The sequence below is a fragment of the Limulus polyphemus genome, unplaced genomic scaffold, assembly GCF_000517525.1.
Source record: "Limulus polyphemus unplaced genomic scaffold, Limulus_polyphemus-2.1.2 Scaffold80, whole genome shotgun sequence".
Classification (NCBI taxonomy): domain Eukaryota; kingdom Metazoa; phylum Arthropoda; class Merostomata; order Xiphosura; family Limulidae; genus Limulus; species Limulus polyphemus.
The window spans coordinates 1,142,522-1,161,627 of NW_013665690.1; the positions used below are offsets into that span (position 1 = coordinate 1,142,522).

At 30.9% G+C, this 19,106-nt stretch overlaps 1 protein-coding gene across 8 annotated transcripts in view; it reads left to right on the plus strand.

Moving 5' to 3' along the window:
• The window catches only part of LOC106467503 (serine/threonine-protein phosphatase 2A regulatory subunit B'' subunit gamma-like), a 36,818-nt gene extending 24,442 nt beyond the window's left edge, over positions 1–12,376 (plus strand). For all 8 annotated transcript variants that reach the window (XM_022396342.1, XM_022396332.1, XM_013927865.2 and 5 more), the window contains 4 exons: positions 4,908–4,983; positions 6,503–6,640; positions 7,167–7,294; positions 11,904–12,376. In XM_022396342.1, the coding sequence (XP_022252050.1) occupies positions 4,908–4,983; positions 6,503–6,640; positions 7,167–7,294; positions 11,904–12,003 (442 nt within the window). In that variant the 3' untranslated portion in view covers positions 12,004–12,376. The remainder of the gene's footprint in view (positions 1–4,907; positions 4,984–6,502; positions 6,641–7,166; positions 7,295–11,903) is intronic.
• Positions 12,377–19,106: the final 6,730 nt, after the last annotated feature.

Below are 19,106 nucleotides of genomic sequence, written 5' to 3' on the forward strand. Positions count from 1 at the left end.
TTGATACGGTGACATGAGTGCACATGAGCCCCATCGTTGTAGCTTCTGTATTGTTAGCCAGGCACAGGTGAAAGGTCAATATAATAAAAATGAATATATATAAATGTATAATGTTATGAGATTTAAGCTATTTCATCTATATGTTTTTGTGTTATGATTTGTGTTCATTCTAGAATGAAAGAGGCATAATTTATATTTATTTCTTAATTTTTTATGGTTGTTGTGAGATTGTTCAAATCTACAGAACCCGTACAGAGATTAATTACTGAAAATAACAGATAAAATATAAAGTTTTTTCTTAAGAAACATTTTAAACATTTTGCATGTGAAATTTCAAAATCTTAAAATCAAAATTACTTTGCATGATAAATAGGCAAGATGTGAAGAAAAAAAAAGGCATCAAAGAAATATTGCTTTACAAACCTTATGACTTAATGTTTTGTGTATGAAAGCATTGTAATGTTTACTGATAATGTGCCAAATTTCAGTAACATTCGCTTTCTAATTTAGAAGTTAAGAGATATGAAAACTATAACAAGGACAAAATGGTTACGAGGTCGGTCCCAGGTACCGAGTCCAGGTTGAAAGAGTTAATGGGTTGTTTTTTTCTTGGCCTTTGGATAAAGACAGTCCATGTCTTCAACTCAATTTTTTCACATTCCAATAGCCCCATCATCACGATGTTTCCTTTGATTTGCCCATCACCTTACAGTATGCCAGTTTCAGGCTTTACTCTTTGGCCTGGCTTTTGTTTCATATGTCTTCAGCTTTCAATCTACACACCCACATTGTCAGCCTTCATTTTCATTCCTTTTTAGACGTTTGGCTACTTTTCACTTCTACTCAGTTGACATCTTCTAGAGCCACATCCTTTCTCCTCTGTAAGGCTGTCTAGGATGGTTGGTCTTATTTTCTTAGTTGTTCCTGACTTTGATCCACTTTGAATCCTTTTCTCTTCACACCACATTTGGGCTTATCCATTTCCATTTCATCTGTGCGTCATGGAGTGTCTAGTCACCTTATCTCTTTTGATCCCTGATCCTACCACTGGCTGCTCTGGCTGTAGACACTTTTAACCTGTGTCGGTCTCTTCTGTATCTATTCCCTGCTATCCAGTTTCTCCCATGTGTCTTTGCAATGTCCTGTGACACGTATACTCAAGTCCTGTTGGTAGCATCTTATTGTCTTGATTTCCTTTTCTCTACCAACTGGCATCTTAGGCACTTCTTCTTACACCATAAAGATTCCTCTTACTCCAACTTACTACATTATTCTTTCATTTGTTAATGTTGTCCCTTCATCATCACGTGTGGAACTGATTGTTTTTCCTTGATGGACAGTTTCTTATATTGCGCTGCTTTTCTTTTGTACTGCTCAAATCATCCTTATTATATTTGTTCGCTGATGCCAGTGTCATTTTTATCACCACTGGCCCATCAAGCAATCTTTGCCTCTGAGCTGTCCTTTTGTTACCTGTCATCCAGACTTCTTTACCAGAGGATGATACTTAGAGATTTTGTCATGCTACTTCTCTTCAAATTTGTCTCTTGCCTCACTTTGGCCTCATATTTTTGGTGACCATTGAATGAGATCTTACAGAAAAAGGTGGACAACACCTAACAAACCTTTTCATCATCTAGCAATTTCATCTTCATCTAGACTTCTCCTCCCTTTGGTATGCTCTCCAATTTTGTACCTCATTTATTTCTTTACCCACATTTACTAATAGTCTCATCACCATCTCAGAACCTATTCTGTGGCTGTTATTGCCTCACAGGGTATACTTATTTCCCTAAATCTACATCAGTTCAGGTAATGATAATTGTTAAGCCTATCCACACTGGTTCCTTTGAGTCCACAATTCAGATTGGGTTTTTTACAAGACCAATATGGTTCATTTTCCATTCCATACTGTACCTTCCATGGAATATCATGGAAAAAGCCAGCATGGGGATAGTGCCTGCCCACTTCCCTGCCTTGCAAATGCTGGCTTTTCAAAACACATGTGATATTCTGGACACTAAAACTTCTTTCATAATCAGCAGTATGGATAGAGTAGTAACTGTAATGGCAGCCAACTTAACAAGTTTGGGTATTCTTCCTCATGATTTCAATTGATCCATCCTCATAGCACACTGTGCTTGTTTCATGGGTAACCAACATTAATAACCTGTGATTTTACTTTTGACCACTCTGTTCTTGTTTTCTCTGAATCTACTACAGCCTCTGCTGGGCTTACACTCTTATCATGCTTATGTTCTTTTGTACTTCCAAAGTTGTTAATCAGGGTCTTAATTTTGCTATTACACCAGTCTGAAAGATCGTTGTTTGACAGAAATGTAATTGGTCTCATTCCACGTACACCCATTGCATATATGTTCTGAGAGTCGTTCTGTGGGAACTTTTCATTAAGTTTTTCTCTATAAATGTGCCTTTCAGTGCATTAATATTTCTTGCACCTGTAGAAATAATATAATTATTTTTTATATACAAGCCTGCTCCTTCTTCAATCAGATGATCTTAAGAAAGGGTTGATATTTCTTCTGATCTTTAGCATTTTTGTATTTGTTCAGTGATCTTATACTGTGATCAATATTTCTCTGGACTGCAAACCCATCCAATTCCTTTATCCGGAAAACCAGGCACAACTCGGTGATAATAGGGAGTATGTCTCTCAGGATGTATGTTGTGCATAAAAAATCATAACTTGCAGGTTTCTTTGCATAACCTTTGCTTTAGCATCTTTTTCTGTGCTGAATAATGTGATAAGGGAATTCAGGGATGTAAACACGGTGTCTACTGTCTTGTAGATGGAAATCCATTTTACTTCATGTACTTCTTTTATGTTGATGTCATCTTCTTGTAGCTGCTATAGCTCTCTTAACTCCTTAAAGACATAAAACATTCCAGTCTCTTGATACTCCTTAACACGTTTGCTGCCACCAGTAGAATTAATAATTCCTACCATAGTGCCAACCACACTTTTCTTTTTTTACTTAATGCAGGTGTCTAATATTTATATGGATAACTATACTAGGTTTAATTAGCTCATTGAAGCCATTTGTTACATGTCACTCACCAGTGTGTCACACTATCCATGACTAAAGGGTGGTTGTGACCTACTGGTGGGGCACATGGCAGCGAACATGTTAAGTTAAGGTATTTTACTAACAGCCTGTGAGCTGAGTAATACTAATCTGTGTGCAATACAATGATAATTCAAGATCATAGAAGCTGTACTGTCATATACCCTCTTTTACCTCTGTTATCACTTTTGTGCCATCACTTCCAAACCCATAAACCTTTCACATTGATACCTGCCTCTCATCTAAACTTTCTAAGATAGCCTTTGGGACTGTTGGCCCTGTCCCATCTCTAACCTTAACATTTTTCAGTAGTGTGGTACTTGGTTCAAATGTTTCTATATACTACAAGTGTTTTTATTCCAGTGTCACAACTCTTATCATCTAACACGTTTATAACTGGTGAACATTTCAGTTTTTTTTGTCAATGTCATGACTTATCACACTAGCAGTTGAAGACAACATCCCATTAGCTGTGTTCACTGATGCATATATAGCCTTCTCAGACACATTTATTTTATTCATACCAGAGTATCATACTTTCATATTTAATCTGGGGTAAATCTTTCACCAACTAATACACAGTTTTCATACACTTCACTATGCCATTTTCTTTATCATTCAGAATTCATTTTGCATGTGTTTGCTTAGCTTGTTTTAATGGTATAATATTTCGATAAATATAGTTTTGTCCCAGTTCAATCACACAGATAGTTTTTTTTAGTCTTGTAGAGAATGATCTGAATGTCAGTTGCCAGTTCTAATCACTGCCATATGAGATGACATAGAATGGTTAATTCTAAGAAAATGATCAAAGTCTTAGACAGAAATATGATACTAAAAAATAAATGTCACTGAGTTATACTGGTGTTGGAGAATTCCACTCTTCATCAGTAACCCTGTACATGCACTAATGGAAAGAATAAGACCAGCCTTCATATAGTGATGGAGTAAAACACATCTCACAACACCATACATATATATCGGTGTTTTTATACTTCTTCTCATTTCTGAAAGTGAAATCACTGTTAAAATTTCAGTCTCACTAAATAATTGTCAAAATGAAGGTTTCTCAGAAATTTTTGAAACAAAGAAGATTTATTATTATCTGTTATGAAATAGGTCAGTTGATTCTAGAAGTTTTTAGCTTTAACATCACTTCCCTTATTATTAGCCGCTGTGAAAATGATGATAAGGATTGAGTAGCATTAAAATATCTTGTTTACTGTTAATCATGTGATTTATTTTATTTAGATGGTCATTTTACTTATATTCCATCTAACATAGCATATAATACATTCTTTTTGTTACATATAAGGTTGACATGTAGGAGTAGACATATTCTTTGTAGTATGAATAGCAAAAACATATCATACACAAGATCATATTATGTGTACTTTGTTACTCTGTTTTTAGAATTTCTTCACATTTAAATTTTTTCATGCTAAATATTATTTATTCTTGTTATTAAAATTAGTTTTGTGGGTGCATCTTGGAATTTTTCATAACTGATTACCTGCATCAGTTATTAAGTATTTGTGTATTAAGTAATACTTACATATTTTTTGCAATTAATTTATTATCTGCTAATTAAGTAAAATTTATTAATTTTATAATTTCATCAACTAAAGTTAAATGTGTTTGTTAATAAATGTTAACTTGTAATATGTATATTCAGCTACATTGATTTGTTCCTGATGTTGTGCTGTTCTCTTCTGTTGGAATAATGCATTTGGTGTATGAATCTATAGAAATTGTAATCTTTACTAACATGATTTCAGCTTTGAAAATTAAAATGGAGATATAATCTTTCTAACTTTTCAGATATGGAACAGGAACACTTACAGATGTGTTTGTTGAGAGGGTGTTTCAGGAGTACTTAACCTATGATGGAGAAATGGTAAGTAAATTTATGGAGTTGGGGGAGTTATTAGGACCTCAAGTTTTGTAGATGAATAAGAATGTCAATCAATGATTAGCAGTGTTGATGCTTGTCACTTCATTATTGAATTCTTTTAAATGTTTTTATTGAACTTCATGAAAAACTTAAAGCTAAAACACATTGCCTCAGTAAAACAATGAGATACAAACGTTTTTGGGACAAGCAAAAATTCAGTATTAATTCACTCCAATTAATGAAGTGAAGAGGAGTTTAGCTTTCATGTGTTGCCTGTTCAATATATGTAAGCATGGGCTAGTCATGGCTTTGTGTCAAGTTGAGGACTGTAAGGTTCAAGATTTGAACTGCTATATGCTAATGACACTTTTAGCTGTATTGGTATTATAATTATGACAGTGAGTCCTGTTGTTCAGTTCAAAGTGATAGGTGTTGCTGAAGATTGTTATTCCCATGATCATTAACTCTGAATTAGATATAGCTAAACTTAAATATTACGGGACTCTAACCTATTCATTTCAGCCATTTGTCACACAAGTTGCCCTTAGGTTGAAAATACCAAACATGTTAAGCAATTTTAATATCAAACTCTTAAAGCTGTGTGAAAATGTGAGAAATTTTCATGAGTTTAAAGCATAAGTTCGTAGTTAATTCATTTTTGACCTTTGTTTATAAATAGAATAAAAATGAGTGTGACTTATGATGGGGAGCTGTTTTGTGTAGGTCTTGTGGATTGTTGAGAGACATAGTAGATGTACTTTTTGCTGGTAAAGTCTTTACTTGTAGCAGATGAGATGCTTTATGCTGATAAAGTCTTTGTTTGTAGCAGATGAAATGAAATGCTTTATGCTGATAAAGTCTTTGTTTGTAGCAAATGAAATACTTTATGCTGGTAAAGTCTGCTTGTAGCAGATGTGATGAAAGGCTTTATGCTGGTAAAGTCTTTGTTTGTAGCAGGTGAAATGAAATGCTTTATGCTGATAAAGTCTTTGTTTGTAGCAGATGAAATGAAATGCTTTATGCTGATAAAGTCTTTGTTTGTAGCAAATGAAATACTTTATGCTGGTAAAGTCTCAAAGACTTTACCAGCATAAAGCCTTTCATCACATCTGCTACAAGCCATCTGCTACAAGCAAAGACTTTACCAGCTTAAAGCATTTCATCTCATCTGCTACAAGAGATGAAATTTGTCTTATATGCATGAATTTCCTGTATTGCAAGAAGATACTACAAACATTGTAGTAAAAGGAATTTTGAAATTAACCAAACTTCATTAAAGTATAATTTTATTTTAATAATTTTTGAAAATTCCAAAAATACTTCAGTCTAAAGTAAATTTTGAAATTTGTGTGATATTATAGGCATAAGTTAGTGACAGCAAATATTTCTTTGAAATGTGATATTGAGATTTGTAATAACATGTATTTCCCTTTCTTATAAGGTGTTACAATATTTTAGACTTAAAAAGGCAATTCAGAATCTTATTAAAGCTTAATCTAATAACCAACTTATATTTTTGTAGGACTACAAGACATACCTAGATTTTGTGCTGGCATTAGAAAATCGTAAAGAGCCTCAGTCTTTGAGATACTTTTTCCGTATACTTGATGTGCAAAGCAAAGGATACTTAAATATATTTTCTTTGAATTTCTTCTTTAGGGTAAGTGTGTATCCTTGAAAGAGAAATACATTTTCTGTATTTGTACATATACTTAAAACAAAACTTATCTAACTGTTGATTCAATAAATATATAAACCTTGTAGAGATTTTGTAAGTACTTTTGGCAAGTTAGTTGTGTACCTTAGTTTCGTAATAATTAAAGATTTTGTTCATGCTGCTCCTGAGTTACCTTTGCAACAGATTCACTTTTTGATGTTCAATAAATCAGTTTGTTCATTGATAAAAGAATACTGATATGAAATGAAAAATTTTAAAGAGCTGGAATAATTGTGCTAGTACTTCATCCAAACAATCATGATGATGCTCAGTTTACTTAAACATGAACTTCTGACCATGTTGTGGATGAATTTGTTCTTTATTTACTTATTTACATAATAATGCCATATACTCCAGATTGGTTGTGGTATTATGTGTTTTCTAAGACAAATATTTTGTAATATTTTCTTAGCAAACAGTTACTTGTGCGTATACACACATATGAAGTCTAGTTGTTTGAACATTTCAGGCCATACAAGAACAGATGAGGGTTCATGGACAGGAACCAGTTTCTTTTGAAGATGTGAAAGACGAGATCTTTGACATGGTAAAGCCTGAAGATCCTTTGAAAATAACATTACAAAATCTAATTGATTGGTAGGTTTCCTTATGAATGCTTGAATATGTTGTGTTATACTTAAACCTCCTTATTGTCTCTGACAAAGCTGTTGAGAAAGCAACACCAATCTTAATAAAAAAATTTAGGGTTAAGTTTGTATTTAAAACCAAATGTATTAAAGGAAAACTTGTCATTATTCAGGTAAAACTTATCATTGTTCTTTTTACTTGTGGCAGAAATTTCACTACATAAAATTAGTGTGTTTATGTACTTATTTTATAAGAAGTTTTAGAATGTTTATTATAGTGCAAATTTAAATTTTTTTGTGAACTTCTTGAAGGAATGAAAATCATCATTCACTTTATTCACTTGTAACTCAACTCTCAAAATTTAGTTACTGATATCATTTTGTTTCAACAATTACTTACACACCAGTATTGTAAAATATAATTACTGATATTATTTTGTTTCAACAATTACTTACACACCAGTATTGTAAAATTTAATTACTTATATCATTTTGTTTCAACAATTACTTACACACCAGTATTGTAAAATTTAATTACTTATCATTTTGTTTCAACAATACTTACAAACCAGTACTGTAAAATTTAATTACTGATATCATTTTGTTTCAACAATACTTACACACCAGTATTGTAAAATTTAATTACTGATATCATTTTGTTTCAACAATACTTACACACCAGTATTGTAAAATTTAATTACTGATATCATTTTGTTTCAACAATACTTACAAACCAGTATTGTAAAATTTAATTACTGATATCATTTTGTTTCAACAATTATTCACAAACCAGTATTGTAAAAATTAATTACTGATATAATTTTGTTTCAACAATTATTTACAAACCAGTATTGTAAAAATTAATTACTGATATAATTTTGTTTCAACAATACTTACACATCAGTATTGTAAAATTGACATTTTAACACTATGATGATTATTTATTTTGTTTCATAAATAAAAATTAAAAAATGTTCCAACTTTCATTCTGTCATGTCTTCATAACTGTGAACTTTATAATCCTAGTTAGGTATATTTTTTCTTAATCTTAAGCTTAAATTCATTTTTCCAAATAGTGTTTCAACAATTCATTAGTAGCTTTATTTTTCTTTGATAGATAGTTTAGGCAGAGTATTCATGATGAAACTAAGTTGAATGGACGGCAAGTGCCTGTTGTAAAAACATGTGTAGAGGACAACGTTTCGAGATATCATCCTCTACACTTGTGTTTCTACAACAGAGTTGAAATAAACTGGAACTAATTAGAGGACTGGGACTTTTTTGAATAGTTTTTGAGGATTTTTTTGGTAATATTTTGTGTTGTATTTATCCATTTGAAAGATACAGGATTATTATTTTATAAGTTTTCTTATAGCAAAGCCACATTGGGCTATCTGCTTTTGTCCACTGAGGGGAATCGAATCCCTTATTTTAGCATTGTAAATCCGATGACTTATCACTGTCCCACCGGGGGACATTATTTTATGACAGGGCATTAGATTAAGTTTAGTAAGCATGGTAAACTAAGATCTGAACATTTAGTACTTAGATGACACATAACCCTTTTTTTATAGAATTAATTATAAAGCTTATTTCATTCAGTCAACCAACACAATTAGAAAATAAAAAAGCTTTTTTATTGATAGGAACTATAGTTGTTGGTAAAATATCACACTAAGAAATCTGACATAGATAGTACTGTTTCCATTTTGAAACGTGAGGTCATTGTTCACTAATAAATCTTTGTCAGTCATACCGTATCTGTATGAATCACAACAAAATTTTGTGAATTTTTTCACACAGTAACTAGGCACTATTTAAAAAGTTTGTATAGGGTTTATACAGACCTTGAATTTTAATATGTTCATTTGAATCTATTTAAGATCTATTAAAATTGAAATGATCTAAGTATACATCTTTAATTTTTGAAGCATAGATGAGCTAAAACATTGTATAAAATGTATTCTGCCAAGTGTAATATTTTGATGCGTTCCTTTGATGTGAATAGCAGTACATACTCTACTTTGTATATCCAATTTCTGTTTTGCCACCATTTGCATAATTTTAATTGTTTATATGAATTAATTTACACAAAAATTGACCACCATGTCTGTACAGTGTACTTTCAATAATAAATGTCTCGATAATGAAGAGTACAAGTCATGGATGAAGAAGATTGAACAGTCTAAGCATATTAAATTTTTTTCCTGCAAAAAACATCCATAGACTTGCATACAATTGTGAGAATTTGCTCTTAAATATCCAAATTAAATAATGGCCTTGCGATTTTTTCAAGTAATTTGTATAGTCAACCAAAAGTTAAAAGTCCAAAGTTTCAATGTAATCATTTTCTTTTCTTTTAAAAGCCTCCTTTCAAACACAGGTGGTCAAAATATTAAAACATTATGCAGACTATTGAAACATGTAAAATGAAAGATATATTTTTGTCTTTAATGCACATTAAGGATTAGAAACATTCCTTGAAATCCATTCTTTAAGGTTGTATCATAAAAAAAAAAAATAGTAAGACCACTGCTCCGAATTTTAAGTGTGCTATACATTGTGTAGAAGTGTAAATATTGTATAGTGAATTGGTTATTTTACTTGATCAAGTAATAATTTCAGTGCCACTTTACTTGGTGTAAGGGAGAAATTAATACAAAAATTAGTTTGGAGGCTTGAAATTAAGGTTGAAGACAATCCTATATGAAAAATTTCATAGTTATACAAGTACACTTACTTTCTCTGACAAACAATACTGTCACTGATTACCCTCATACAGTACTTTTAAAATAATAGTGATGAAGAATTATGTTTTTAATAAGATTCATAATATTTGTAATAAGTGACCACTAAATTTAAAATCTAAATGTGAATGGTGATGTAGTTGTAGTTCTAGTAAGATATCTTACAGAAGAAAGCTTTAGCTGATCTCATAAAAATGCAGTTTCTAGCTTTAATACATTAGATCAACATCATATCCATTTTTAAAATATGTAAATGTTATTAATATATTTTACAATACTAGAGGTAAAAAACTAGCACTTATCTTAATATAGTCCCAACAAGTGAAGCACGATAAAAAAAAAATACGCACACACACACACACCGAGATTTTATTTATTTTAGCTGGTAAATCAGTACTGTTTTTAAAACATTGTAGCTTTTGTTATTCTTGTCTTACTAGGTTTTAGTTTTGTTATGCATGTATGATATACTTGATCTAAATGTCATCTTTTTAATGCTATTAATTAATCTTACTTCTCTTGTAATATTCTTAGGTTTCTAAAAATTGTAACATATGCTACACCAGGTATTTGCAATTTATGGCCCATGGGCAGCATCTGACCTGTAATGAGTTCTTAAAATATAATTGAATCTGGCCTATGAGCTGCCCAAGAAAAAATATTTTTTCCAGTAATAAATCGAGGAAAAAAAAAATTATGAATGCCTACAAACTGATAAAATTCTGGAATCAAATTACTTTTAACAAATATAATGAGCTCATTTTCATTTGAATTATTCTTTTTTTGTCATGCTTACTATTATTGTGTATATAGGGGCAGTCACCACTGTAGTCTGTCTAACTATACAACAAGAGCTATTACAAATTCATTCAAGCTAGTTGATATCTTTTCTGTGGGAACAAAGCTTGTACTAAAACAAAATTTACAGAAAACAATGTAATATAATACACCATTTGATAGATGAAAACCTTGGCTTTTTGTTGGTTATAAATAATATGGTATTAAACATAAGAGAGGACTATTAACAAATCCTGAAAGAGAGGATGTAACAGGTGGGTGTGGCAAGAGGGGTTTGATTTTCAATGTGATAGCTTTGTAACCAAACACAATTGAAGGCTAGGAAAATTATGCTTTGTTTGAGTGGTGACAATATTATAGTGAGAAATTTACATTAAAATTTCACACTTATTGGAGAGGTGGGTAATATATTAGAGAAGAGGAGATGCCAAGAGAAAAAATGTCACATTTCTCACACTAGGGGAAAGTTAGGATTTTTTTCAATATTGACTTGTAAATTTAAGAACTTAAAACTTATATGATATTTAAATATGGATTATTAGCTATGAATGCATCTGAACCACCTGCTGTTACAGTAAATGATTTAAAACATTTTATTTTTATAACTTTTATTATTTGAATAACACTCTCATTGACTGTATATTCTATTACTACTCTGTTTGTACCCTTTTTTATGGTAATAACAAGAAATTTTCCTAAAAAAATTGCAGTCTTTTTAAATTTCACTTTTGCTTTATATGATGTGGCCCGCAAGTACATTTAAAGATTGCTATCCAGCCCCATTTTCCCACTCATTCGTTAAGTTTGGGGCCTAGATCTGGTGTTGTATATGAAAAATGTTACATTAGAAATATTTAATACTGTCTTAAGCCAATGACACTAATATTGAAAGTGGTTAAGGAGGTAAGTGTGAGTAAAATTTTAGAGAAGTGTTTACCTAATTTTATAGTGTAACAGTCTGTTACAATGTCTTATGGACTACAACTAGGCTTTAAAAAATATAGCTTTTTTCTTTCTTTTTTTTACATATATTCGAAAAATTAAATGCTCTTATCATTTTCTATTTCATGACAGTGGCCAAGGTGATACTGTGGTCAGTATCTTGATTGATTTGAATGGTTTCTGGACATATGAGAACAGAGAAGTGTTGGTAAACGATGAGGCAGAGGTTTGAAGACCCAAAAACTCCAAACTTTCAGTTTCATTTCATAGCTATGTGATTGGGACCCTGGTGAGGCAAAGATGTTGATTAAGCACCAGTCTAGTGATGTTGCTGCAGGAAATGTAAAAGAGGGAATAAAAAGAAAATGATTGTTATATAAATAATTTCCAAGACCTGGAATACCTTAAGCCTAGTGAGGAAGATTCAAAAAGCTATAAGGCTGTGGAAAATGTATATTCAGGATCATTTGAAAGTGAGATTATTGGTAGTAATGCCTCAATTTATGTATAAAATGTAAAAAAAATGTACAAGAAACTTGGTCAGAAGTAACAAATGTATTGATGTAAAACACTAGAAACATTTATAAAAACCTTTTCTTGGTACAGTTTTGACATCCAGTAAAATTAGTTTCAAAACTTTTTTATGCATACAGTATTTGTAGTATAGTTACTGAGTAACATAACACTATTTACTGTTCCAGTTGTGAATACTTTGTTTTTTATTTTATTTTATAGTTTATGTTTGGCTGTTCTAAATTTATTTGTAAATAAATATCCCAAAGCCATATCACCTTCTCTCATTATATGTTTATTAGCCGTTATCAGTGGTAGGAAAAGTTTTTGAAAGTATGATAAAAAATGCTTTCCAAAGTCATTTAACAAATTGTAAAATTTTGTTGGATAGTCAGCATGGTTTCACCAGGCGAAAATTTTGCATTATAAATCTTTTGACATTCTTTGAAGAGGTTATTGGTAATGTAGATGAGAGTACAGGTGTGGATTTGATGAATCTGGAAATTTCAGGAAGAATTTTACAAGGTGCCACATAGAAGGCTTGTTAAAAAAAATATATCTGTAGGTATAGGAGATAAGTTGTCTTATTGGATTGAAAAGTGGCTGGATGGACAGCAGAAGGTTGTTATAAGTGGATATTAAGGTTTTGGGTGTTGCTAGCTGTGAGGATGATGCTGTTGCTGTACAAAAGGATTAGGATTATTTAGTGACTTAGGGAAATAAATGGTAGATGGCTTTTACTTATAATAAATGTAATTTAATGCATGAGAGGTATAATTTGAATTATGAGTACAGTTATCATGGGAATAACCTTAACAGTGTTGTGAAAGGATTTTGGTGTTCTGGTTTATCAGTATCTTAAGCCATCCAAGCTTTGTGCTGTTGCTAGCAGCAGGGAAAATAAGATTTTAGGTTGTATCTACAGAAATAGCGAATACAAGTCTAAAGAGGTTATAATTTCATTGTATAGGTATCGGTTAGTCCTTAGGAATGACATTGAATTGTTAGACATGTTACGGAGAAGGGCTACTAGGATGATATATGTCTAAAAAGGTTATAATTTCATTGTATATACATCGGTTAGTCCTTAGGAATGACATTGAATTGTTAGAGACATGTTACGGAGAAGGGCTACTAGGATGATATGTGTCTAAAAAGGTTATAATTTCATTGTATAGACATCGGTTAGTCCTTAGGAATGACATTGAATTGTTAGAAATGTTTCAGGGAAGGGCTACTAGGATGATACCTGTGATGGAGGGATTGTCATATGAGAACAGGTTAAGATTTTTGAAATTGTTTACTCTTCAAAAAAAGAAGAGTTAGAGATGATCTGATTAAGGTGTTAAAGATTGTTCAGGGAATTGAGAGTGTTGATGCATCATCAATTTTGGTACTTAATGGTGAGATTGGTAGGATTAGAAGACACAAATATAAATTTTGGCAGGGTAAGAGTCATCTTCAGCTAGGACATCTTTATTTTTCTAACAAGGTGGTTGGCCATTGGAACAAATTGTTTTCATATATAGTGGAACGTGTAATTTTAAGGGAAGGATTGATAAATATTTGAATGGTAAGGGCTGACTTTGAGTGTTTTATTTTTATTTTAAAATTTAGTTTATTGGATGGGATGGCCTATATTGATCAATAGGTCCATTGTTGTCCTTTAGATTATGTATATATATTACTCATTGGCACAAATGGAAGCCTTGTTATTAACCAGTACTTCAGTGTACAGTTGGATCGTCATCTCGATTTAGAGGTTTTAATTTTCAGCAAAACCAGTTGTTCTTTGCATTTTCATAAATATTGTAATTATTTGTCAGTTATTTCCTTTTTCATAGCTTCTTTTAGGTGAAACTGTTTGTGTATTGGATGATTTTCAGGTTATATTTTAAGGATTATTATTATATTGATGAAAGAAAAAACTATCCAAAGTGAAGTTAGACATCACCTTGTTCCTTTCAAGGATTCTCTTTGCTACATACTTTAATACTGCTAATTTTTTCATGTGCAAAAAAATAAATGTGAAGCCCAATTTATCATTTAATTTACTGGAGATTTCCAGCCCTCTGTAATCCTGGACAAAGGCAAGTGGAAAGAATAAGGCTAGGCCTCTCACAGTGATGAAGTGTATATGTATGGTGTTTTGAAATCTCTTTTACTCACACAGTAATCATATATTCATAATTTCAAGAATATCCAGTACTGATGCTACTATTTTATTTGTGTGAATTATTCAGCCAACACACACACAGCTGGTTAAAATACCAAAAAATAAATGCAAAACCCAATCATGTCCAGGGTTACTGATGACATTTGGAATTAGGCTTCACATTTATTTTTTAGTATTTTTAACAACTTTTCCAGTGAGTAATTCACAGGAATAAATTAATAGCATCAATATACATTTTCTTGGAATTACATCATAGTTTGAGTAAAAGACATCTCAAATCACCATAAATTTTTCTTGTACTTTTTTGTTCAAAGTTTTGATTTATTTTGTATCTATGTTATCCTATGTGTATTGCTTTCATAGTACATTTATTACTCCTCCCATATAACACAGAGAGGAAGAAAGTAATCAAATCATATATGACACGGTCTTCATGGATTTTGGCTAAATGCTATTTATAGAATCCAGAGTAAAGATAAAGTAAATTAAGCACCCAAACTTAGAGTCAAAAGGCACAACATGTTTTGAAATATCCAGATTATTATGTGAAAAAAAAAGACTGTATTGTTAAATATGTAAAGAAATCAATATATTCAGAACTTTAGGTACTTATGTTTAAAATGCTTAAGAAAAAAAAGATTAAATGTTTCAGCCAATAGTATCAAGTCATCATTAGGTAACTTACATTTAATAAAGCAGTTTGAATTTCAGAGAATATTACAGGCTTGTAGGTGGTATTATTTTAGATTTTGAGTGTAAGGTGGATAAGGTAATACCGATAAAGGAGGGGGGGGTCCTGGACAATTACTTAGCATTGGCTTTGATCAGACTTTACTTCTGCAATTTTTCTTCTGTTGATGCATGCTTCTCTTTGTATAATTTTAACATTCTTTTAATTGATCATATGTTCGGTTTATTTGAATTGTTCAATAACATGTGAGGGCCTTTAAAGATGTTCCTTAAGTCTGATGTTCATTTCTCTCTCCGTTTCTTTGACATAAAAATGTTTACAAGAGTTGTATTTGATTTTATACGTGATCCTGTCGTTTTTATTCTCAGTGGGAAGATAATTAGTCATATTGTTCTGGCCCTTATATAATTAGGGTATTTATTTCAATGTTGTGAGGGTTTTTCATAATACAGTTAGGTTTTTCATTGATGTATTAGACTTAAAGAACTGTAGTGTAGAATAATGTTGAAGTTGTTTTCATCTTTAAGCTTTGTATAGTTTTTGATATGTTGATATTGAATATTGTTTTTCGAAAATCTCAGAAGTTCTTTGTAATTCATTGTCTAAATTGATTGCAGTATGTATACTAAATTCTATTTCCATAATACACTTCAAATTTCTTAGTTTCTGTTGTATGGGGTGTGTGAATTTCCAATTAAGGTACTGTTCTGAGTTTGTTACTTTTATATGGATTTTAGTCTCAAATCTTCAATTTTTTTCTTATGATGTGGACGTTTGAAAAGTTTATGGAGAAATTTTCTTCATTTTCAGTTGTGAAATGTATGTTGTTGATGATTGTCATTATTTTGATAAAGCTGTTTCGATACTTTGGATGCGATTTATAGAAAGGGTTGAGGAAGTAGTTACTAGGTGATGGCTCCATTAGAAATAAGTCTTCCCATTTCATGAAGAACAAATTTTTAATCTCGAAACGTGAATATAAATTGTAATTAATTTTGGAAGAGTTTATTTAGTAGCTGCTCTTAAAAAATACTTTAATATATTTTTATGTAATTATCAAGGTATGGGTATTTATTAAAACATTTGAATGAAAGACCTTAGAAGGACATCTACCTCTTTTTCACTTTACTGCCAATGAACGTAAAATTTAATAGTATCTTATGAGATAAAAACTGATATTTTCATTCATTCATTTTTTAAACAGTTATTGATACAAAACATCTGAAGTCTAATATCAAGAAGAAATAGATTAAATTTTGAAAAAGGTCTAGGTAAAACATAGTTTTCAATCTGTTTCTGTTAACTGATTTTACAAATTTCTTACTGTGCCTATTTCAGTCAAGCAGTCTGTAATATTTTATGGATATTTCATTATGTAAGGGAAACCTGATCTTTTTTGAGGCTTGAAAGATTTTTGAAACCTAAATTCCTGCCGCGAATAGTTTTTTGTAGAGGTGTAATTGTTCTAGAAGTGTAGGATTGTATGCCTTGCAATATAGGCATGTACATTAGCCAATACTAAGCTTTTTCCAGTCTGTAATTACTCGCTTCACTTTTAATTCTGTTCCTTTTCATGTACTTTGATATTTTTGTCCTTTCAGTTTGGATTGGTGAAGTTTAATCATTTTACAACTTTGACTTTCTTTTATTGTAGACTAGTGAAGATGAATCAATTTATAATCATCGTTAACTTTGTATTTTGCCAGCTTTTGTGTTAATTTCGCTCTCTGTGAATTGCATGCCTAAAAATTACTTAAGGCATAAAATTTGTAGCCAAATTTATTTCAACCAAAAATTAATATTCCACAAAGTGTTTTAGAAACTATATGTATTTTTTCAAGAAATTCCCCAAACAAAAATCACAAAAACCTTAATCAGTAAAAGAAAAAAAAAAGTTGGTGTGAAAATAGTTTTTACAAACTGTGTAGACTATAGACAGAAGAATTAAAGGTGTTTTTTGTTGCAGATAATATATATAGCAAGAACTTCAAACGTATATATCTGAATAAGTCCTTGTTTACTACAGGAACAATCTGAAGGCCTATGTATACAATTGCAGATAATATATATAGCTATAACTTCAAACGTATATATGTGAATAAGTCAATGTTTACTACAGGAACAATCTGAAGACCTGTGTATACAATTGCAGATAATATATATAGCTATAACTTCAAACGTATATATGTGAATAAGTCAATGTTTACTACAGGAACGATCTGAAGGCCTATGTATACAATTGCAGATAATATATATAGCTATAACTTCAAACGTATATATGTGAATAAGTCAATGTTTACTACAGGAACGATCTGAAGGCCTATGTATACAATTGCAAATATATATAGCAAGAACTTCAAAACGTATACATATGAATAAGTCCTTGTTTACTACAGGAACGATCTGAAGGCCTATGTATACAATTGCAGATAATATATATAGCTATAACTTCAAACGTATATATGTGAATAAGTCAATGTTTACTACAGGAACAAATACTATTTTAACATTTCAACTGTATTGTTGTTAATGAATGAATTAACTAAATCATTTTAATTACACTGGTAACATTTAGGGACCAGCCGGAAAGGTACCAGAATTGTTTTTGTAATTGTCTTAATGATAATCGTATAGTTAATTTGGTCACTGAAATATAAATAAAGAATACATTTAGAATTAGCTTGGACCTGCCAATAATGATAGCACACATTACTGAACTTCATAGTTATGTCAAAGTTCCTAAATACCTCTTAAAATGAGATAAAAATTATATAGAAAGTTGCACACACGACCTCAGGTGACTTTATGGTTAATGTATGTCTAACATTTAATGATTTTGTACCATTTTCGATATATTCAAGTTTCATGAATACTTTGACATGTGTTATGTGTATTTATTTGCATGTAGAATTGAAGACCAAATAGCAACTTGCATAGAAACTTCTTTTTACGAAGGGAAGTGACTTTCAACGAACTTCAAATAGCCTGAAATTGAGTGAACTAATAAATTTAAATTTAGTAGATAAATTGTACTTTGGATTTTGCATTTAAATATATGCCGATATATAGTCAGTTTATGATATTTGCCAACAAGATTGATACACAATTTTATTTTTTAACACAAATACGTTTTAATATACACATAACAATACAACTTACAATAACAGTTATTACAAACAATGATTTTTTTAAACAAAAGTTTTACAAATTTACAAGCAATATAAAGTCTTCCTTTTAATCTGGAACTTCTTCGATATCTTATCGAGGGTTCACGATGAGCGAGGTAATTACGAGTCGATGTAAGTATGATTCGCTTAAAGGGGAGCTAGCTAGCTTTGACCTCCGTTATTTACCAGCCACACACGCCGATATTTTCCAACGGTGACGTTAGGTAATGTTTTCATAAAAATACTAATGTCCAATGAGAATCCACTAAGTTAAATGATTTGTAATGTTTGAACTTTGTAAAGGTTCCTGGTCAAATATAGATATATTGTTGATTCCTACTCTCGAGAATCTTCTACAACTTTGAAGAATAGACGAGAGTTTCGAAATACATATTTAACAGTATATGTTATGTATGTTTCTAAATATAAATTTAATCCAAACAAACGTTGATATTAAAATAGATATATAATAAATTCGTTACAATACCATTTTTTAGAAAATTAAAAATTGGCTTTAGACAATTTTTTAACTAAGATATTATATATATATATACATAAACATTGGTAATAATACATTATTCAAAGGATTATACCACTTCCATAATCATTACAGTATACAAACACAATCACTACAAATAACCTTATGATGATAAAGTACATCGGCACAAATGTTATAAAATCTTATGGCATAGATTATCTTCAAACCACATTCTCATAGTGATAAACTGCAATTTAACAGCCTTATGTTTTTTGTTGTTTTTTTTTGTGTGTGTGTGTGTGTGTGTGTG